The sequence below is a fragment of the Castor canadensis genome, chromosome 16 (genome assembly GCF_047511655.1).
Source record: "Castor canadensis chromosome 16, mCasCan1.hap1v2, whole genome shotgun sequence".
NCBI classification, from domain to species: Eukaryota; Metazoa; Chordata; class Mammalia; order Rodentia; family Castoridae; genus Castor; species Castor canadensis.
This window is the reverse complement of record NC_133401.1, coordinates 18,910,896-18,934,038: the sequence shown is the minus strand read 5'-3', so window position 1 is coordinate 18,934,038 and position 23,143 is coordinate 18,910,896. Positions and strand designations below refer to the sequence as shown.

General features: G+C 41.9%; 2 protein-coding genes across 6 annotated transcripts in view; both read left to right on the top strand.

The window, feature by feature from the left end:
* LOC109697577 (cytosolic phospholipase A2 gamma-like) overlaps positions 1-4,077 on the top strand; it is a 64,791-nt gene extending 60,714 nt beyond the window's left edge. For 3 of the 5 annotated variants that reach the window (XM_074057868.1, XM_074057870.1, XM_074057869.1), the window contains 2 exons: positions 2,839-2,906; positions 3,960-4,077. The gene's annotated coding sequence lies outside the window, so the exon portion shown is untranslated. Of the gene's footprint in view, positions 1-2,838; positions 2,907-3,283; positions 3,922-3,959 lie in introns of those variants that run through there. The other 2 variants (XM_074057867.1, XM_074057866.1) reach the window with 2 other exon arrangements.
* Positions 4,078-5,603: 1,526 nt separating this feature from the next.
* Positions 5,604-23,143, top strand: part of LOC109697572 (cytosolic phospholipase A2 gamma-like) — a 32,734-nt gene continuing 15,194 nt past the window's right edge. Inside the window, exons 1-8 of the mRNA XM_074057871.1 lie at positions 5,604-6,519; positions 10,459-10,570; positions 10,808-10,944; positions 15,116-15,305; positions 17,020-17,140; positions 18,540-18,680; positions 20,845-20,898; positions 22,313-22,366. Coding sequence (XP_073913972.1) covers positions 10,499-10,570; positions 10,808-10,944; positions 15,116-15,305; positions 17,020-17,140; positions 18,540-18,680; positions 20,845-20,898; positions 22,313-22,366 — 769 coding nt within the window. The 5' untranslated portion in view covers positions 5,604-6,519; positions 10,459-10,498. The remainder of the gene's footprint in view (positions 6,520-10,458; positions 10,571-10,807; positions 10,945-15,115; positions 15,306-17,019; positions 17,141-18,539; positions 18,681-20,844; positions 20,899-22,312; positions 22,367-23,143) is intronic.

The following is a 23,143-nucleotide window of genomic DNA, read 5'->3' as shown; positions in this document are numbered from 1 at the left end:
CTACACATGTGATAAAACTGCATCCAGCTGTCCACCCCAACATGAATGCCTGTGTCACTGGACAGATCTGAACATACTCCATGGATTGTGGCAACATCAATGTCCTGGTTTTGATATTGTACTGTAGTCTTGTAAGGCGTTACCATGGGAAGGCTGGGTGAAGAGTGGATGGGACCTTCTTGTACATTTATGTGTATCTTTAATTACTTCAAAATATAAAGCTTAAGCAAACAAGCCCAATGCTCTCCCAGAAGATTGTATATCATTTAGTTTGATGTGAATTCTGGACATCACTGTTTTAAAATCCTTCTGAATGATTCACAGCTCTGGATGAGAGCCTAATTAAATGAAAAGGCGTACTTCACTAGTACACGTGTTGAGTTTCCAGTGTGTGCCATGAAAGGGATGTATTCTGGGCTCAAATGTGAGATCATGGATTCTAGGTCTCTCTCCATGCTGAGTAAGAGACCACAGAAGAGTCCCTTACAGCTCAGCTTCAGCTCCTTTCTCTGTGAAATGGTGATGCTAATCGTCCCTTGCTTGTCCTATATACCTGAGGCAAGTGACAAAACCTGTGACTGTGTTGTCCCATCCCAGCCCTGCCCCACCCCCATTTCCAGGTGACTAGCACATAGCTATCGAACTGTACACCCAGAGCCAAAAGAAAATGTGGGCAAAAGTTATTTCTTTAACTACCCAAACTCCAAGATGTTTGTTGCAAGCTGTGCCCTCCCCCTTTTCTTTTCTTTTTTCTGTCTCTCCTCTGGTCTGAGCTGGAGTATTAACCCCTGAATGCCTGAATCTTAGTGAGACCAGATTGAAATAAGTTTAATAACCTGTTTTCTTAAAAGCAGCAATAGAACACAATGATAATTTTTGTATTGACTGTATAATAAGAACTGTTTTCAAGATGTTTCTGTATATACACACACTGTGAGCATACCATTAGATGGATGCATAAGCTGACCAGACATTAGCAAGGGAAACATAAGCTTATCTCATGACTGTCTCAATAACAGACAAAGCTTACTGCACCATCCTTTTGGACTACCCTTTAGGTAGGTTCTCCCTGTTTATGTTCCCTTGAAGTACAGGTGCCAACAAGTTCTGTATTTCTGGCATATTTTAATAATCCCAAATTGTTTTCTATTTACTTTTTATTTTTAAGACATAAAACTCAGCTGAAGGAGTATATTAAACCTTTTATCCTTTTTTGTCTCTAAACATTTTATGATATTTCATTTTTCTCTCTTTCTTTTCTTTTTTATCCATGAAGACTTTATCCCAATTTTGTTTCCATTCTTGCATTTTCCCCTCTCTACATTCATAACCCTTTTGCAACATTCCTTGTCTTTTAAGTCAGACCATGGACTTGTATCAGTGCAAGTCCATCCTTAGTGTGTTAATTTTTGTAAGAGCCCAGTTAGTGCTGAGCCTCAGTCCTCCTTCAGGATGCCCAATTTGGATGAACATGTGCAAACTGGGGCACCAAAGCTATCCATGAAGACTGAAAGACTGATTTTTCCTTAGTCGGCCCAATAAATTGATACCTGATCTTAAATAAACAACAGAGTCTGAGTTTTGACGACCAGTTTTAGCTTCTTGACTTTTTCCCATTCTCCTGGGTGTTAGGGTTTTTGGGTTTTGTTTTGTTTTTACAATTACTCTTTAAACTTTATTAATCATGCTTTTATCTAGTGACCCTTACTGGGTCCTACACCAAAAGCAGACCAATCTACTTTATAAATGATGTTTAACTTGTTGGAAGTTAACTTTATTTCCATAGTCTCCATTAAATCCCTTTATAAAGTTATTAATCATACACTCCAAGAGAGTGTTTTTACTCTGATTTCCACCCATCTCCTCCTGTTACCAAATGGCAAGACAGACATGGGTGTCTTGTGTGAAGTGGTTTTGGAAAAGCACTTGATTCGTCCATCTCCTGCCACTCCCCTTGCAGGGACTTAGGCGACTCTTTCGCCCCAGTGAGTCCATAAAAACCCTGGACCTGAGGCCCCACTGGGGCTCACACTTGACTTCATGAGTTCACCATGGAACCTAGGATCAGGACTCCTCACTCACTTCGCAGCTGGGCTACATCTCAGGCTCACGCTTTTATACACTCTCACATGGCACACCCTACTCCTTAAACAAGAGTGACATGGTTTCCCCTCAACAGGAAGTTAGTAGCGGTCTCTGTAAGGTGACCAGACTCCCCTTCTGCCTCCTGAGGCAGGCCTGAATTCGAACCCAGGTGCTTAGCATTATGAAGCATGGTGCTCCTGAATTGGTTCCAGTGCCTCAGTGCATTCCTTTGAGCATCCGACACCCTTGCCCCACTTGCTGAGAGGATGAATCTCCCCTCCAGATCAAGTTGTCCATTGTCACCTGGTGGGAACTCCTACCAGCCCTCTGGGGGATGCACCCTGGTGACAATGGAGGTGATAACTCACTGTCTCCCATAATCCCGGCAAGCCCTCAAGTAACGTTGTGGGAAATTATGACTGAGATAATTTATGAGGTATATTAGCACAAAGCAACATTTATTGTCCAGGCACAGACACAGAGGACTGGTGTCCAAAGGCTGAGCCCTGAGAACAAAGGGGTCTCACCTTATAGACCCTTGCAAGCAGGTTATAGAAGCAGAAAGCAAAGCTCAACCCATATATGATTGCATGTGACTTCATTGGCTATTTCATTTCCCCAGTGCAATGTGATCTTCATGTTTAAATTCTTTAAGTTTTATCTCTCTGCTTTGCCATTTCCTCCCCTGTCTCGTTATCAGCATACAGCCTGTCTGTTTTTTTTTTTCTGGTCTCCCCACCCTTGCTACACTAGTTGCTGCTCTCTCACCTCTCACTATCCTCTTCACTGCACTCAAGGCCTACTGGGGACCTCCAGCACCTGTAAGTACCAAATGCTTTTACCAGACTCTCTCCTCATGGCTTATCATTGAAGCCAAATATGAAATCAGATTTTGGATGGTGAAGCCCAAAGTTAGGTAAGTGGGTCTCCTGCTGGGGGCTGCTAAGAAGAGTAGCTATGAACTGAATTGATATAGAAACTTAGAGTTTTGTCCTAACAGACATAATTGAAAAATAGAGTAAAAGCAATCTTTTATATATGCATATATATGTCTTATTAATATTTATATATATAAATGCCACATTGCATTTGTGAATCCCTTTACCCCTGATGGTGACTTACACACAGCAACTCCAGCCTTCTCCAGACTTAATTTTGCTGACAGAATTGTGACTGTTTCCATCTGTCCCTTTCACAGAAAGGATAAAACATACAGGGAGGCTCAACGTGTCTCGTTGTCAGGGTTCCTTCCTCTCTGCGAGTCTCCTCGCAACTGTCACAGGGAATTGGGACATCTCCAAGCCATCGCAAACATGAGGAACTTCAGAATTAGGACAGAGAAAAAACTGTCCTGGGACCACAGCCATCCCTAGAAGCTACTGGTCTCCATTGCTCAGTGTGTCTGGTCACACGGAGCTCCCTGCCTAGTGCCCACCAAGGAGTCACATCTCCTGTGCCTCCAGGTTGGTGGTGTGCAGACTTGGGGTAAAAGGGAGGAGAACACAACGCATGGACTGACCTTCATTTGGGTAGTGTGCTCAAGACTGGTCCTCATCCTATAGATTACCTTCAAGAAATGCCCATGTCACCATGGCTAATTTGAAGGAAACTATATCCTCTGGGTTGAGGAGCAGGTGACTGATTAACAAGAACACCCTTGAATCAAACCTAGGAAACCAAAAGACCAATCCTTCCAAAAAGGCTTTCAACAAATTTGCCAAACCACTGAGTTCACCTCTCACCCTCCCACACCAGTTTTTTGGCTTTTTTCTGGGTACTTGGATGTGATCCATGATGTAGATCAGGTGTCATTTGTACAGGGAATGGATGAACTGATCTTTCCTAAGAAATACTCATCTGGAATCTTCCCACAGAAGTTATACCTAGAACCACACTGTGTTCAGGACTCCTTCAACCTGCTGCAAACAGGAGCAGGCGTGCAGCAGGGAAGGGCAGCATTGAAAATAAGTTGAGTGGAAGAAGTTTGGAAGATGAGCCATGAGAAGTCCCCCAAATCACTGCTGTCCAATAAGGATAGAAGGTGAGTCATACCCATAGCTGAAGTTTACCGATATATATATATATATATATATATATATATATATATATATATATATATGTAGGTATGTAGATACATAGATAGATACATAGATAGATAGATCGATAGATAGAATGATAGATAGATAGATAGATAGATAGATAGATAGATAGATAGATACAGTGCATAAGCATGCACCCTACCACTTGCACCATGGCCCCAGCACATTTTTTTCCTTTAGCAATGTTTTTAGGTAGCATCTTCCGTTTTCCCCAGGGCCAGCATGGACCGTGGTCCTCCTACTTATGGCCTCTCACATAGCAGGAACCAACAGCGAGCACCAAGGATTTCATGCTTATTTGTTGAGATTTGGTCTCACTAACATTTTTCCTGACTGGCATCAAACCACTGTCATCCAAATCCCCACTTCATGCCTGGGATTACCAGTGTGAGCCACTATGCCAGGACATATAATCATATTTTAAAAAGTAAAAAGAAGCAGGTGCAGTTAAGTTTTTATCCACTTAATTTTATATTTTAGCAAAACACACAATATCATAAAATTTACTCATTTAAACCATTTTAAAGTAAACAATTCAAGGTCATTTACACATTTACAGTGTGGTCCAACTGCCACCAGTATCTATCTACTCCAGAACATTTTCATCATCCTGAAAGGAAGCACCACATCCACTAAGCCTCACTCCATTTCTCCCTCTCCCAGCCCCTGGCACTTACTAATGTACTTCCTATCCCCATGGGTTTTCGTGTTGTGCATGTGTCATGTAAGTGGGATCGTGCAATGTGTGGTCTTTGTGTTGTCTGTGTCACTGGCTTTGTCTCTTCAAGGTTCAGTTACACTGTGGCATGCATGAGAATCTTTTTGCTAGGTGGTGTTTCATTATATGAGAGACAACATTTTTATTCATTTGTCACTTGATGGACATTAGGGTGTGTTCTAGTTTATAGATATTATGAATAGAACCAATATGAACATTAATGTACACATTTCTATTAAACACCTGCTTTCAATCTCTTCACTATATACCTGATAGTGAGATGACTGTGTCATTTGATAATTCTGACTAACATTTTCATGAACCACTGAATGGTTTCCACCATGGCTGCACCATGTCATCAGTCTTTTCTTAACTGTTATTAATTGCACAAAAGAAGGGGTTGCAGTATGACATTCTCATATTTGTATACTATATGCTTCAATCATCTTCACCTCCCATCACCCTCCGTTTTCTCCCACTCATCCCTCTAAATAGTCCCCCTTCTGCTTTCATGTCTTTTTTCAAATCCAGATTCCACATATGAGAGAGAACATACAATATGTGTCTTTCAGAGTCTCACTTCACTTAACATGATGATCTCCAGTTCTATCTTTATGCCAATTATATGTCCCTATGTCCAAACTAATGGCTTAAGTACAGTGAAATTTACAGGGTTACAGGTGCCACAGTTGCAGTCAGGGGCAGCTTTCCCTTTGTGAAGGAGAGCTGTGTGCTTAGTCCTCTGCCATATGGCCCATGAAACACAACTTCAATAAGGACTAATAAGAATCCACATCATCACATGGTCAAGAGTTGTCCCCCTGGCACATATACTTATCCTTTGATGGATAGGCTCCTTACCAAGCTAAGCCCCCACAACCATAGCTTATACTTCCATATGCACCCTTGTCTATGGCTACACATGCATCAAAGAACCTTGATGCAGGTTTATCTGGACTAAACACTGATAAGGTTCCTGGGAACCGGCTGATAAGGTTCCCAGGATTGTGGACACTCCTGATCCCTAACCATTGCTTCTGGGGGTGATAAGTGGGGTTGAAGCAGATATGCTGATTACCATGGGAACACATAGAATACACAGTATGGTTGTGAGTGTATGACAGTGCCTGCACAAGAATGGTAAGTATGGAATAGCAAAATCCTAGTGACAACATTTCCTGCCCAAATAGTATGCATACATAGGCCACAGGAGGAGGGCTCTGAGGCCATAAAGGGAAACCACATCAGTAACAATAAACAGTAAGTATGCATCCTTCCAAAAAAGATTAGATGAGAGCAAACAAAAACCTTTCACCATGAGTCCAATCAGCAGGGATGTTTTTTGCCAGACCTATGGCAAATATTATGGTAAGAATTATAGCAACAAATACAAACAAAGGGTGACAATACATCGCAGTGAGATAAGTGGGGTAAAAAAAGTACATTGTCCCATTAGAGAGTTGATTCCTCAAGCTTCTGCAGTGCGTAGACCAGTCAGCTTCCAAGGTGTGAGTAGAGCAAGGCTGTTGTCCTGTCGTTCTTGGTCCCCTGTTGATTCCTGGGAAGCAGAGTCTTGCCAGAGGAGGATACTCAGATTCCAGAGGGTGATCCTACATGGTGAGGCTGGGTCAGGGATGCACTCCCATTTGAGAGAAGCAGGTTTGACTCGGCTGTGGTGGATCCAAGAAGCAATTTCTGCTACTTTAACTGTGGTGGAAGTAGACAGAATAACAACAGAAGGGCATCTCCGTGGGGTTTTAATGGGTGGACATTTTATATATTTTTTTATCTGTGCAATGTCTTTTTTTTTTAACTGAGTACATTTACCATGGCAACAGTATATTCTAAAACCACCATCATTAGGCATCAAAGGACATGTTTAGAGACAGTGAAACTAGTTATTTTGCCTCTCTTTAAGTAGAAGACCCTGCCTAAAAATATGAGTTTGTGTCTAGAAGGGCTTTAATGCCAGGTAGCCACACTTGCATAAGAATCATTTCTTTAATCCTCTCAGCCTTAGTTATTTTTGAGAGGTCTGGCATTAGTGACTCCATTGGATCTTTGATGGCATTCCCTCCTTGTCTCCAAACTGCTTGTCTCTGAGCAGTCTCTTTTGAGTATCTGTCTTCCATCCAAGTACATAAATAAATCTGTCTGAATCTTTTTTTCAGTGCAGCAGCACTCCCTGTGCTCAGCTGCCTCATGTCTTTTTTGTGTTGTAATAAACACTTGTTGTCTTGACAAATTTGTGGATTAACTTGTAGCACCAAAAATTTTTGATAGTTATCTTGACAAAATAAAAACCAGTTTTTCAGACAATTTTTTGTAAATGTTATTAAGAATACAATATTTAAAAGATAGCCTTGTTGTTATAAGCTTAGAAAATTAAGTTTTAACATCAGTAGATTAAATTTTGACCTTCAAAACCTTTAATGTAACTTTAAGATTTTAGTTAACTTAATCACTTACATAAGCTTCTATATCTTTGTGACAACTTACTATGTACCCTCTGGGGGAGCTTGTCAGTATCCTTTTTTTTATCTGAAAGTATTATTGTTTTAACCTTTTATTTTTTAAAAAGCATATCCTTAATATCTTTTATATTTTTTGTTATTTCTTGAAAATAATTCATAAAACCATTTCGCTTAGAAACCTTACATTTGCATAAAAAAAACAAGAAAGAAAGCAACCTTGAAATTATTTTTGTAGAAAATCAATTTATAGAAAGCTCATTTGTTAATAAACCCAAATATTATGAGAGGGAATTTAATTCCAGAATATATTTAAGGCATTATGAAACACCCGAAAGTCATTTCTTTAACTACCCAAACTTCAAGAGGTTTGTTGCAAGCTGTGCCCCCACCTTTTCTTTTCTTTTTCCTTTTTTTTTCTGTCTCTCCTCTGGTCTGAGCTGGAGTATTAACTCCTGAATGCCTGAATCTTAGTTGGACCTGATTGAAATAAGTTTAATAACCTGTTTTCTTAAAAGCAGCAATAGAACAGAGTAATAATTTTTACCTTGACTGTATAATAAGAACTGTTTTCAAGATGTTTCTGTATATACACACACTGTGAGCATACCACTAGATGGATGCATAATCTGATCAGGCATTAGCAAGAGAAACATAAGTTTATCTCATGACTGTCTCAATAACAGACCAAGCTTACTACACCAACCTTTGGGAACTGTTTTTTTCTTTTAATAGCAACAGTCAAAATTGCTCTTTTCCTTCCCCTTTTAGGTAGGTTCTCCCTGTTTATGTTCACTAGAAGTAAAGGTGCCAGCAAGTTCAGTATTTCTGGCATATTTTTATAATCCTAAATTGTTTTCTATTTACTTTTTATTTTTAAGATATAAAAACTCAGCTGAAGGAGTATATTAAACCTTTTATCTTTTTTTGTCTCTAAACATTTCATGACATATCATTTTTTTCTCTCCTTTTCTTTTTTTTATTGTTCACTTATTCACATGTGCCTTCCTTGTTTGAGTCATTTCTCCCTTCTGTGCCCACCCCAACCATCTCCCCCCACTTTCAGGCAGAACCTGTTCTGCACTTTTCTCCAATTCCATTGATGAGTAGAAATAAGCAATAATAAGAAAGACCTATATAGCATTTTTGATAGTTGAGATAAGGACAGCTATACAGAGGGATTCCTAGCATTGCTTTCATGTACAAATGTGTTACAACCCAGGTTGATTCATTTCTAACTCGTCTTTACACTGGTTCCTGATCCCCTTTTCGTGTTGACCTCTGTCACTTTAAGGTTTCTGTATTCTTCTGCAGTGGGGACATCAAATGCTTTCATGTTTTGGGTTTTCTATCTAACCCCGTACCTCCCATATATATTATCCCCTTGTAATGAACTCAAGTCCTACGACATTGCTATATTTGCCCTTGATCTAAAGACCACATATGAGGAAGAACATACGATTTTCGGTCTTCTGAGTCTCTCTTCCACACCAGTTTTTTTGGTTTTTTTCTGGGTATTGGATGTGATCCATGATGTAGATCAGGTATCATTTCTACAGGGAATGGATGAACTGATCTTTCCTAAGAAATACTAATCTGGAATCTTTCCACAGAAGTTATAACTAGAACCATACTGTGTTCAGGACTCCTTCAACCTGCTGCAAACAGGAGCAGGCGTGCAGCAGGGAAGGGAAGCACTGAAAATAAACTGAGTGGAGGACTTAGGGAAGATGAGCCATGAGCAGTCCCCCAAATCACTAACATTTTCGTGAACCGCTGAATGGTTTCCACCATGGCTCCACCATGTCATCACTCTTTTCTTAACTGTTACTAATTGCACAAAAACGGGGGCTGCATTATGACATTTTCATACTTGTATACTATGTGCTTCAATCATCTTCACCTCCCATCACCTTCCATTTTCTCCCACTCATCACTCTAAATAGTTCCCCTTGTGCTTTCATGTCTTTTTTCAAATCCAGATTCCACATACAAGAGAGAACATGCAATATGGGTCTTTCAGAAACTCACTTCACTTAACATGATGATCTCCAGTTCTTTCCAATTCCCTGAAAATGATATAATTTGTCATCCTTTATAGCTGAATCACATTTGATTGAGTATATAAATCATATTTTCTTTATCTTTTCATCCATTGATGGACACCTCATCTGATTGTATGGCTCAGCTATGGTGACTAGTGCTGCATGGGTGTGTAGGCAAATCTGTAGCAAGCAGACTGATTACCTCAAGTATTTACACAGAAGTCCTTGCTGATAACCTTACTAGAATATTGTACAGTCATCCCTCAGTAACCTTGGAGAATTCCTTCCAGAGCTACCACCAGCCCACTATGCAGATACAAACATCCTCCAATGCTCAGTTCCCTATATAAAATAGTGTAGTATTTCTATAAAACCTATACAACCTCTCATGTACTTTAAATCCTCTTTACAATACCTAATAGAATGTCAATACTATGTAAATAGTTGTTATACTACACTGTTGAGGGAATAATGAAAAGAAAATGTATATCTTCAGTACAGATGAAATTGTTTCATAATATTTTTGATCTGAGGTTCATTACATTTCCAGATATGAACACTGTGGAGGGTGAGTGAGGGCCAGAAGTGTTCATATTCACTATATCCCACGTAATTTCAGAAGTCAGCACTATAAAAGTTACTAAAGCCGGGTGCCAGTAGCTCATGCCTATAATCCTAGCTTGCTGGGAGGCTGAGATTGGGAAGATCTAGGTTCCAGGTCAGCCCACGCAAAAAATTCTGAGACCCCCCCCCATCTACAAAATAACTGGAGGTATGTCTGCTTTGCAAGTGTGAAGAGCTGAGTTCAAACCCCAGACCCACCAAAGAAACAAAATTATCACTGAAATATTGTTGATTTCTGTGCCACGCACACACAGCACTTCTCCATTCCCATGAACCATGTTTGTTCAATAATCACCCAGTGCTGGTGGCTACTTTTTTAGACAGCACCACTCTATAAAACATAAATTCTATGTTTTATTCTTTGTCTTTCACTACGAATTTTCTGGAGTTTGTTGTTTCTGTTTTGTCTGGGAAAGCCATGGGGTTCGCATCACTCCCGAGCTCCAGAAAGAAGAAATGGAAGCTGTGGACAACCGCAAGCTGCAGGTGGTGATGTCTCTGAATAAACTGGGCATCAAAGCTGATGAGGTAAGGTTGGAAGATATTCCTGAGGGGCTGGTGTTTGACCCCACAGTGCCTGGGGTGTGAGGGCACAGGATTAGCAGAGGAGAAGGGAAGAAATAGAAGGATACAGATCTGTACTGCTAGAGCATTCACACGGGAGGGACATTTCCCCTGCCCAAGGGGGAGCTTAGGCATCCATGTTGTTCCCAATACTGTCCCCCCTGACTCTGAACCTCCAACTGTCCTCTTTGCAACACTCAGGCACCAGTCATTGCTGTTCTTGGCTCCGGCGGGGGTCTGAGGGCACACTTTGCCTGTCTTGGGGTCCTGATCCAGCTGAAAAACCATGGCCTGTTGGATGTCATCACGTACCTTGCAGGGGTCTCAGGCTCCACTTGGTAAGTTGTGTTTCTGGAATGGAGGGCAAGGGTTGTTTCAACACAAAAATGAAAGAATTTTCCTCTTGACACCAAATGCATTTTTCCTTTTTCTAAATGATAGAAGATTAAAAATGTGCATTTTATGGGGTATACTGTGATGTTTCGGTACCTGTGTACCTTGTGTATTGATCACTCACAAAACTTAGATTATCCATTATTTCAAACATTTATCATTTCTGTGTGACAATGACATTCACAATCATTTCTTCTAGCTATTTTGAATTATGTAATACAATATTGCTGATTATACTCACCCTGCATTTAATAGAACGGCATAACTTACTCCTCATTTCTCTGTGTTGTGGGTGCCACACCAGGGTGTAAACTCAGGGCCTCCTGCTTGCTGGGCAGAAGCTCTACCACATGAGCAACAATCCAGCCCATGTTTCCTTAAATTATTTTTTAGATAGGGTCTTGTGTTTTTGCCCCAAGGACATCCTTACTAGCTGGGATGAAAGGTACATGACACAAGACCTGGGTTAATCATTGAGATGGGGTTTTGCTACCTTTTTGCCTGGCCTTGCCTCAAACTGCAGTCCTCCTGATCTCTGCCTTTGAAGCAGCTATGATTCTAGGAGTAGGTCACTGTGTCAGTGTGTGTGTTTGTATGTGTGATGCTAGGAGTTAAACCCAGGATCTTGCTCATGCTAGGCAAGTGCTCTACACTGAGCTACTTCCCCAGCCAGGAATATATTCCTACTTATCTAGTTGTGACCTTGTATCTCTCCTCTCCTCAGCACCCTGCCTTCCCTCCTTCCTTCTGTTAACCCTATTCTGTCTTTCCTAACACCACTTCTCCAAGTCTCTGTCACTACTGTTGTCCCACAATCAGTTTCCTTGTGATAGGATTTACAGAAAGTAAGCCACCAGGCTCACAAGTAAAGGTGGCTCAGTCCCATAAGACTGGCTCCATTTCAAACACCAGTCAAAAAGTTCCCAATCACCAGGACTTTTGAAAGACTGGTCATAAATCAGGGGTTCCCACAATCTTCCCCTAGGGTTTGATAATTTCCTAGAACAGGTCACTGACCTCAAGGATGCACTTCCTTTACATTTACAATAAAGGAGACAATTCAGGAACAGCCAAGTGCAAGAGATGCATACCACAGGGCTGAGATGGAGGTGGGCCTCCATGCCTTCTCTGAGCCACCACGCCCTGTATCTCCATGTGTCCCCAGCACAGAAGGTCTCTGCCCCTGTCCTTTAGGAAATTTAATGGAGGTTTCATTACATATCCATAATGCTTATATCACTAGCCACTGGTGTCCAAACTCCATCTCCAGCCCCTCTTACCTTCCCCTCCCCAGAGTCTGGGGAGTGAAGCTGAAAGTTCCAACCTTTGGGCCAGGTTTATACTTTCCTAAGGCTTTCCAGCAGTCCTTCAGCCAAGAGTCACCTTATTAGAACCAAAGGTGTTCCTGCCACCCTTATTATCAGAAAACTCCCAGGAGATCTGTTCCAGGACCTGAGACAACCATCAGTATCTTTCTTGTGTCACAGAAGACCAGTAACAAAGCATGATAACTACTTCCTGACTTTAAAGCAGTCTTTACAGGTTCAGGTACAGTATTCACATTTTAGGTGGGTGGATTTGTCACCCTTTATAAGAAAGTATTGAACTCAGCCTCTGTAGGACTTTCTCATTCAAAAGTCTCCAGACAGCAGTTCTCAGCATTCATGCCTGTGTCCCTGCTTCCACACGAAGGGCAGACATTGCTAATCAACCTTGACACATTTTTCTGTGCAGAGATTAGGTGGACTGGCTTTTCAGCTGGGTGTAGTGGATGAGGTTAATGGCTAATGGGATAACAGTGTGAAGAAAAGCAATGCAGGACCTAGGAGTGAGGCAGCCCCTGGGGCCTGTGTTCCCAAAGCTAACTTCTGAGTGACAGGGCATGAGGGTTAGCAGAACTGCCTTAGTGCTCACCTCCAGGGGGTGCTGTGGAAACAGGAATCAAAAGACATCTTTCCTTCTATAGCTCCTTGGGGGTACACAGCACTGCAGCAAGTGATAAGGAAGGCAGGCCTTCCATCCAAAAGCTTTGATTCAATTCCCAGAGCTGTCCTTTGTGGGCTGTGAGAAACACAGACGTCCCCTCTATGTACCTTGGTTTCCTCGCAAAGAGGATACCAGTACTAATCTTAGCAATTAGTAATGTAATTTGGAGACCAGGGACAAGATTGGCTAACAGGTCCCAGGTCAAATCCAGATAAGGAGAAATAAATCTGGTTGTCTTATTACACTCAGGGTGACTGCAATTAGTTATCTCTTAATAATTGCAGAGAGCAGTTGTGAGAATTAAATGATGCAACACATTGAAGCATTCAAACCAGCATGAAATTGGAATATTATGCTCTAAGCTCAACTCTGGGGGTCCCACCTATCAGTTCCATGCAGCAGGGGTCACCACGTAAAAAGAGACAGAGTAAGCACTTCAGCCCATCTTATTGTACAGACGTGAGATATAGGCTTAAGTAGAGAACAGATTTGAGGCAGGGACGAAAGGTCTGCATAATTATTAAACAGTACTGTCAAGGTATGGCCTGGCTGATCATTATCTCAATTCTGGTCCTGCAAGGTCCTTATTGCTGTCAATTAGGAGCAGCCTCGAACTCTTGTCATACAGATTTACTGAGCAGTCCTGTCCTGTCATTCAGGATTCCAGGATGAGAGAAGGTTTAGGAAAGTTGCTAGATGCTTAGAGGCACAATTTTGAGGGACAAGACTGGTTATGTACCACTGATTTTAGACACACTCCTTGAATGATTAATATGCCTACGTGGAGAATTAAGTAGGAGTTTGACCCAAAGATTTAACACAAAAGAGACAGATGCAAAATGGACACAGGGATACCACACTTTTCTCCTCCTTTTACTAAACTCATTGGCCCAAGTGAGAAGTTAATACTTTTCAGCAAAGCAGTTTCTGCTTACTTGTTATAGCCTCATTAAAAAGTAAAAGGGAACAGTGACATTAGTTGTGATGTGTATTTTCTGCATAACTCATATCTAAACTGTTAGTGTTTTGACACATAATTGATATGGACATTATTAATGAGATATTTGATGTACCTTTTGTCAGACTAAGTCTTTGAAAGCTATGCACACTTTCCACACATAGCACCTTCTGGTTTGATGCTGAGGTCTCGCTGGATGTTAACATGAACTGCACGTGGCAAAGGAGTTGTCCATACCCAACTGGTTCCAAAAGTCTTCAAGGTTTCCCAGAAACTGAATGGAATACCTATGTTTAAATTTTTTTTAAGTTATTTAAAATTAAATAAAATTGAGAATTCATTTTTTGAGTCACAGTAATCACATTGCAAGTGTTGAAGTGCTGCACGTGGCCAGTGTTTATCTTATTGGAAAGCACAAGTGTAGACAGAGAGCCTTCAATAGTGATAACATGAGCATCACAAATATTTATTCAGAGAAGACATAGATATAGAGTTTCCTTAATGGAAGTGGCAAGGTGTTCCCTTTTGAAAACTCCCCTACATAGGCTTGGTCTCAATTCATTGCTCTAATGCACTCTGTGGGAAATAAAATGGGAAGGTTATGGATTATCTGGAGAAAAGTCCAGTTTGCCTTCATGTTCCCTGAGTGTGTGATCTTGAGGAATTTGCTTTTAACCTCTCTATGTATCAGTGTTTTATCCTGTGAATTGAGAATGACCTTGCCAGTCCCTTTCTTGGTTGGTTATGACAATGACAAGACCATCACATGCAAACACTTGATAAATGTCAGTCTGGACAAATATGATTTGGCTCTCAAGAGTCATTTCTTTTCTGTTGCTCTCATTTTCCTGCTTGTAACATTGAAGAGTCTTCCCAGAGGATGCACAAGACCTGTATTGAGCTTTATCATTCTTCAGTCTTACTTATATCATGTAAATTAATTTTTCATGTTTATTGTCCTTCCAGGAGCAAGGCATGTAAGGTTAATGACTTCCTCACATTTACCGTTCTCAGCCTTCTCCATGCACATTTTCAATCTTCAGGCTTGTAATGTGGCAGATATGAAGCACTCACACCTGTGAGCCTGTTTCCAAACGACGAACAGACGTAGCTAATCAATTTCAGCACACTTTCCATGCAAAGATAAGGTGACACCTCTTTCTCTGTCCCAGGGCACTGTCCTCATTCTACACTAACAGTGGGAACGTGGAACACATTGAAGCTGTCTTGGAACATCGATTTGACCCGGAGAATTGGTCTATATGGGACAGCCTACAAAAAACCATCGAGGCAGCGAGTTTGGAGAATTACTCTCTCACTGATTTCTGGGCCTACATAGTTGTCTCCAGACAAACCAGAGAAGTAAGTCCCTCCAATTGGGCATGCAGGGCTCAGGTGTAGAGCCACCAAAGATCTTTTAAGACTTTCAGGTCTTCCAAATTTTGACACTTAGGTCTTGCCTACAGAAAATTATATTAGGATTCCTTTGGTTGCAAGTAGTAGAGTTAGATTCTGATTCCATTACTCAGAAAGTAAAGTAATATGACATACATGAAAGATGCAAGGGCAAGCCAGGTGCTGGTGCTGGTGGCTGATGACTATAATCCTACCTACTCGGGAGGCTGAGATCAAGATGATCATGGTTTGAGACCAGAAAACTTCATGAGAATTTGCAAACACTTCATGAGACCTCATCTCAACCAATAGCTGGGCACAGTGTCATGCACCTGTCGTCCCATGCTATGAGTCCGACATCAGGGGGATGGTGGTTCAGGGCCAGCCAGAGAAAAAACACTGGTGAGATTATCTCAACAGAAAAAGCTGGACATCGTGGTATGGGCCTCTTATCCCAGCTACCATACGAACGATAAAATAGGAAGATTATGGTCCAGATCAACCCGGGCTTTTGGCCCTATGTCCAAAGCAATCAGAGTGAAAATGGCAAGGGTCATAGCTCAAGAGATAGAGCACCTGCCTAACAAGTGTGAAACCCTGAGTTCAAAACCTTGTGCTGCAAAAAAAAATTAAAATAAAGATTCAAGGCCATCCAAAGGCAGCAGGTAACCATAGCAACTTTTCTCTCCCTCTCTCCTTGGCCACTTGATTTCTTGCATTTACCTCTCTCTGCTCTTGTATCTCATCAGTCTTACTCCTGCCAGACTACTGGTTTCTGCTTCTCCTTGTACTTGGTGGGAAATGTTTCCCCAGCTCCAGAGTATCACTGTGCTCACCTGTATAACTGCCAGGTGGCTGGCCTTGTGGTCCAGCCCCTTATTGCCTGCTCAGTTCATCTCAGGGCAGGTGCTACCCGGGTTCTATGGTTATGGACCAGTGTGATCTCAGCACAGGTGAAGTTCTCACAGAAGGAGGGTCATGATCACTGTGGGGTGGAAGTCCAAAATGAGTGCATCCTCTAGTGGATCCCTTCTGTCTAACTGTTGGATTGGATCAATCAGCAGTTCCATTCTTAGAAACTGGAGCGGAAAGACATAGAAAGTCTGAGCTATGGAAGAGAGAAAGTGACTGAAATTAGTAGTAATGGTAATAGGGTTTCTATCAGACTGTAACCTGGGGGAAATAGGTGTCTATCTGTGCTATATTTCTCTCTGTCTCTCTCCCTTCTCCCCTCTCCTCTCTCTCTCCTCTTTTTCTTTCTCTTTGTGTTTGTTTTCTTTTGCACGTAATGGAGATAGGTCCTACGTCACTTGCTTGTTCTAGGCAAGTGCTCTTCCACTTGAGTCATACCCCAGCTGTCATTGTTTAATTTGTTGCTTTTGAGCATTATTGATGTATATTTTGTATACTCAAAATGGATTGACTATTCATATTTAACATTTACATTTTGATGTGTTTGAACATATGCATGTAGCCAGGCATCATCAGTACAATAAGGTACTCACCATTCTCATCTCCTTCAAAGGTTCTTATTCTCTTTTATGTTTGTTTGTGCATGAATAGACAGAAAAGACATTCCACTTCTATGTGGACTGTGTGTAAAAGCCCAACCCAGCTGGTGAAGGCATAATGGTGCCCTTGTGCTTGCACCACTCTCAATCTTGGTACCTTCTCTCCAAAGTTCCAGGACTCTCTTTTGTCCAGCATAAAGAAGCATGTGGAAAAAGGGACACTACCCTACCCAATATTTGCAGCCATTGACAATGACCTTCACCCTGTTTGGAAGGATCATAAAACCCGGAGTAAGCAAAAATTGGGAGTGGGAGGTAGTGACGGGTTGAAAGTCATTCACTGCAATGATGTGTCACTGACCCTTCTTTGGGAGCCCAGGAGCAAAAGGAGACCCTAGAAGTCACCAAATGGTACACACTTGCTTTGTGTGGATCAAGAAAGTTGTAACACAGGTGGGGGCAAGCTAACCAGTGTCCACTGTAAGCCTGTTTGAAATTGCTGCAATAAATCCCCCCTGTACAATGAATAAAAATGAAAAAAATAAAGTAACACAGGGTGTCTGGGGACCAAGGTGAGGGCAAGGAGCATCTCTCACTTCTGTCTTTTTTTAAAAAGTTTTATTAGTTTTTAATCATAGATTAATACTGTGAGGGGATTTCATTGCAGTAATGCCATAAATTTGTAAGATGGACTTTGTACAAGTTCATCTCCTTCATTGTATTTCCACTCCCCCTTTTCATAAGGTGTCTTCTGGGTTTCATTATGCTGTTTGGAAAATATACAGCACCTCTCACTTTCTACACATCATCTACCTCTGTGGTTCCACAACCGTCCAAATGCTGGTGACTTTCCAGAATCCCCATTTATCTTTTAATCCACAGTCTCTCTCCTCAGACTGACCTGCTGACCCAATTTCCTGTGCATAAAACAAACTGGTTTGTTTAACAATATCCCTTGATTTTTCATTATTCATTAGACATCATTCAAGTGCTTGTACATCCTCTGGCATTTCAAGGCTTAGAAGTCCCCAGGGTTCCCTCTTTCTCTCTCTCTTCCTAATAGAAATTCCTGTGCTGGTTTTCCACCATAGTGGGTAGAGTTGACCCCCTCTATCCACAAGCCCCCTAATCTAGTCCTTCCTCTAAATGCCTCTCCTCATTATCAACCATTATCCTCTTCTCCACCACTCTGAGCCCACCTTTGACCTTGTGTCTTAGTCACAATTACTCTGGTAATTACCTCCTCACTGGCTTTTCTGCCCCACACCATCACCTTCTTTCATGTCTGCTGGATGGAAGATTCCAGAACAAACACCTAGTCATGTGATGTCCCTACTTACAATATTCCAGTGTCTCTCCAACACCGATAAATAACCCTCCATGCCATCTGGCTCTAGACATGTCTGCACCCCTCCCTTGATCTGGAGTTTGAGCTACAATGAGATGGAGGAGAAAGATGACAGTGAAGAATCAAGTTTGAGGAAATATTAGAAACAGGATGCTATGAAAATAATGAACTGCCAACAGCTGGATAAAAACTCTCAAAGTTCTGGAGAGGAGTTCTGAAGTCATTTCTGAGATTGCACATACTGCTTCTGATATTTTAGTGCCTTGGTTGTCATTTTCTTTTCCTGCATAACTGCTACATTCTAGGCTCTTGCTGATGACTTACCCTTGTATCCCCTCCCAGAATCCTGGTTTGAGTTCACTCCTCACCATGCTGGCTATCCTGCACTCCAGGCTTACATCCCCATCACCCAGTTTGGAAGTCAATTTGAGAATGGAAGATTAGTTAAATCTGCACCTGAGCGAGACCTTTCTTTCCTGAGAGGTCAGTACAGATCAAATGGGATTCAGTGGGGTTGAGAAGTAGAGAGGGGGAATGAGTGTCCCCCATAGGGTCTGGTTCTGCTCACCTCCTGCATTTCTGGGAGGAACTGGCCTTGCAGAGACCTTCCAGGGTAGCCCTGCAGAGTCCTCAAGTGTCTCTCATGGGCCTCCTTGGTGCAACACATACCTGATACCTTATCAAATGATCCAGGTGAAGTGATGTCATAAACAGGCTGAAATCCATGCTTGCATACAGTAAGATTCCAACTGTGGATGTGAGAGTTACAGGAGATCCGACAAGCAAAGCATCATCCCAGTGCCCAGTGTGTGGCTAGAACCCAAGGATAGTTAATGTCCATCAGTTCAACAAAGAGTTTTGAGATATCCAGTGAATCCATTGTGGAATCCTTATTCCCAGTCAGAACAGGGCCATGACCACTTTCTTCCTATGTCATATTCATCTCCTAAAATGCCCCACCATCTGTTCAGTTCCCGAAGCTGAGTCCTTCGATGCCATCTCTGACCTTACTTTTCTCCTACTCACCACAGCCAATCCAGCTGTAGTTCCTCTCCATCCCATCTCCAGGTTTCCACAATCCATCCACATCCCTCCATATTCACTGCCAGCATCCACCCATACCTTATGAAATCATCCTACCCATCTCACCTGCATCTTATCATCTGTCACCAGGACCCTAGCTCCTTTGCTGTCCTGAGATGGCATGTTCTTTCACTGAGTCTATGATTTTGATTACTTTCAGTATCTCAGTGGAATCATACAGTCTTTGTCTTTACTCAGTGCAGTTAGTTTATAGCATTTAGCATAGTGCCTTCAAGGTTCATCTGTGTTGTAACATTTCCAATTTTCCTTCCTCTTCAAGGTGAAATAATTGTCCACAAGATGGATGGGGCTCATTTTGTTTATCCATTCATCTGTCTCTGGATCTTACCTGCCATTTTTTATTTGCCATAATGGGGATTTGATCCCAGGACCTAGTGCTTGCTAGGCTGGTGCTCTACCACGTGAGCCATACCTGCAGCCTTTTTGCTCTTACTTTACTTTTCAGATAGGGTCTCATGCTTTTTGCCCCACCAGCCTAAAACCTTGTTCATACTGCCTCTACCTCCCAAGGAGCAGGGATTATAAATGTGCATCACTACATCTGGCATGCCATTTTTATCTACTATTAATAATGCCACAAGACAAGGGTGTTCAGTTGTCTCTTTGAGACCCTGCTTCCAGTTCTTGTAGGTGTATATGCAGAAGTGTAATTACTACACCTCCTGGCAATGCCTTTTAATTTTTTGGAAGATCACCACACTATTTTCCACAGTGGCTGTATCATTTTACATTCCCACCAACAGTGTATTTGGATTATAATTCACCCTTATACCCATCTACTCTTACCACAGTCTCCTTATAGTTTTTATAATAGTAACCATGCTAATGGGTGTGTCTTCAACACCTTGTTCACTGTGTCTTCCCATAGTGGACACAAAAGTACTTGACTCAAGGTCACCAGCAACCACAGTGGCTTAAGCCAAAGTGACTCTAATTTTCTTAAAAAACACAAAGACAAAGAGAAGCAGCTGATAACACTGCTTTAGCTTTACAATATTCAGTGTAAAGACTCAGTCTTATTCTGGATTTCTCCTTCTCTGAACTTAGCACGTTATGATCACTCTTATACTAACTTCCTCTTTATCACAGGATGGCTGCCCTCAGAAGACTGCGTTTACTTTTAGTCAACGTGCAAGCATTTTCCACAAATGCCCCATTTTCTGCACTGGCCAGAGCTTGACCTCGGCCTCGCTGCACTGGAGGCTGGGAAGTATCTGTCCTTCCTGCCTCCAAGCTGATGAATGTCCATAAGGAATAGAGCTTGAGACGGTCCTGGGGTCACTAATCCACAATGTCCAGCTGGCTACATCCATAGAAGAGAATGTTCATGAGGACAGTGACCCTGTGTGGTTTGTCTACCACTGCCTTCCATAACAATATTTAGTGCCCAATAATTTATTGTAAATATTTATTGAATGAAAGAACAATTTTCCTACCCAATGCAGAGGCACCCAGTGCATTACACAAGTCATTCAATCATTTGAGAAACCACAAAAACAGTCACGCAATGGAGTTTTAAGTTGTATTTCTATTTTCTCTGCAGGATTGTGGGGAAGTGCTATAGCTAATACTGAAGAAAATAAGAAATTTATTTGGGGTGAGTATTTGGAGAATAGAGGGCTCAAAGCATAGAGATATCTCATACAGGAGGCTGAGCACTCTTTTCCTATCTCTGGCAGAAGAGTGACCACTATGTCATGTCTTTGCAGCTCCTTTTCCTCACATTGACATCACGTGTCCAGCCTTTACCAGGCTCAACCACCATGGCTGCAGAGTGGCACAGAGTGCAGGCTGCCTTGGATGATTGTTACTCTGGCTGATGTGATCTTTGTGACCTGTGGGAAATTACTTCACCTCTCTGTGCCTCAGTCTCTGCATCCATTAGGGAGGGGTGATAACAGTAGTAATTATGAGGATTTCATGAGTTAATTCCTCTAAAGCACCATGGACAGGACCTGGTAGTTAAAAGCTCTGAGAAACATTGCCATTTGTTGTCTGTCCTACTGTGTAATCCTTGCAATGACCCCAAGAAATAGACACTATAATTGCCTGCATGTTGCTGGCATCCACTGAGTCATGTGAAGGCTGTGACTCATCTGCCCTCGTTGGCCAGTGAGCACAGGTGCAAAGATAATGGCAGAAGACTGTGGTGGTTCAGATGCAGCATTTGTGTCTGGATCCAAGTCCCGCCTCAAGCTCCTATGCATTGGCAACCCAGGCAAACTGGATAAATTCTCAGTGACCCTTGTCTCCCTCCACAAAGATGAATGCAATAGTCATCCCCATATCATGCATTGAATGTGAGGTTGCAATGACCTGATGTGTATAAGGTGCTTAGAGTGGAGCCTGGCACATAGTAATGTCTCATTAAATGCTAACATGATAACTATTATTATATTTATTATCATTAAGTGTTCTCACCCCATTCGTGACCTAACCATGTGCCAGGTGCTGCTCTAGGTCTTATGCTTTATTTATTTTACTTGAGATAGAGTCTGTCGATGTAGCTCAGGCTGGCCTCAAACTCATCATCCTCCTGCATCAGCCTCTTGAGTGCTGAGATTACAGGCATGTCCTACCATGCCAGGCTTTATGTTGTTCTTTGACAGCTATGTTCATCTTAATGTTGGTTAATGACAATTCTAAAATGTCTCTCTGTTTCTCTCCTTCCTCCCAGTGGCTAAGGTAGGGAAATTGGTCTGAGTTTCATTTCTGTACTGGGTGTGTTCTCAGAAGAAGAAGTCTTACTCTGTAGTGTGTGCCAGTTTCCATGGCATAAATGTTCCTGCCCTGACAAATTTTAACTTATCAATATGAGGTCACTGAAAGCAGGGTTGGAAGAGAGGTGCAAAATGAGCTGTGACAACCAACATTGGCAGTCTTCAGCTCATTGTGGTCATTACCATTAAAGAGATATCACTGAAAGAATCTGTATTTGCTTAGAAATATTTAACGTATACCTTGAGACCATACTGGATGGATAAAAATTCCCCCACTCTGATCTCTTACAGATGAGTTTTTGAGCCTGAAAGAAAAATTGTTAGGGAAACATCAGTTAACACAAGGTAAGCCTCCTGCTTTGAGGACACGATGGAGCATTCACGTAAGCCTCCCCCCATCCTCAGAACTCCACATGCTGTGTGTCACCCTGGGAAATGCTATTATTACCTCACCTGCTCAGCTGGGAATTGCTGTGAACGTGGCCTCCAGGGCTCATGGGTTGGAAACTAATTCCTAATACATCATTTGGAGTTAGGGCCCAATAAGAGTGAAAGGTGAGGTCACCCGGGCTCTGCTCTCATGAATGCTTTAATGTGATCACTGCAGGAGGTTAGTTATGCAAGGGTGGGTTTGTTATGAAAGCAAGTCTGGCTCCCTCTGCCTTGATCGCTCTCGCTCTCTCATCTTGCTTCTTGCCTTCTGCCTTCCACAATGGGATGGTACAACAACAAGGCCCTTAAAAGATGCGAGCACCTTAATATTGGACTTCCCAGCCTCCAGACCTATGAGAAAGATATGATTTCCTTATAAATTACCCAGTCTGTGGTATTCTGTTACAGCAGCACAAAGTACACTGAGACAGAAATCAAAGGGTTCATGGACTTAACAAAGAGTCTGGTAAGATACATGGCAGAATTGTAGTAGAAACCAACACACTGCAGCCCTAGCAGCAACTTACATAGTTGGCAAATATACCCTAGGGATGTGTGGGGTCCAACTGATGTTGGAGATAGAGAATGGGACCAGCCTGATTTGACTGGAAAATTGAGAAGAAAAGTGTGTCCTAAGATTTTATGGGCTGGGAGGTCAAGAAAGTAACTCCGTCCATGGATTAATAATGA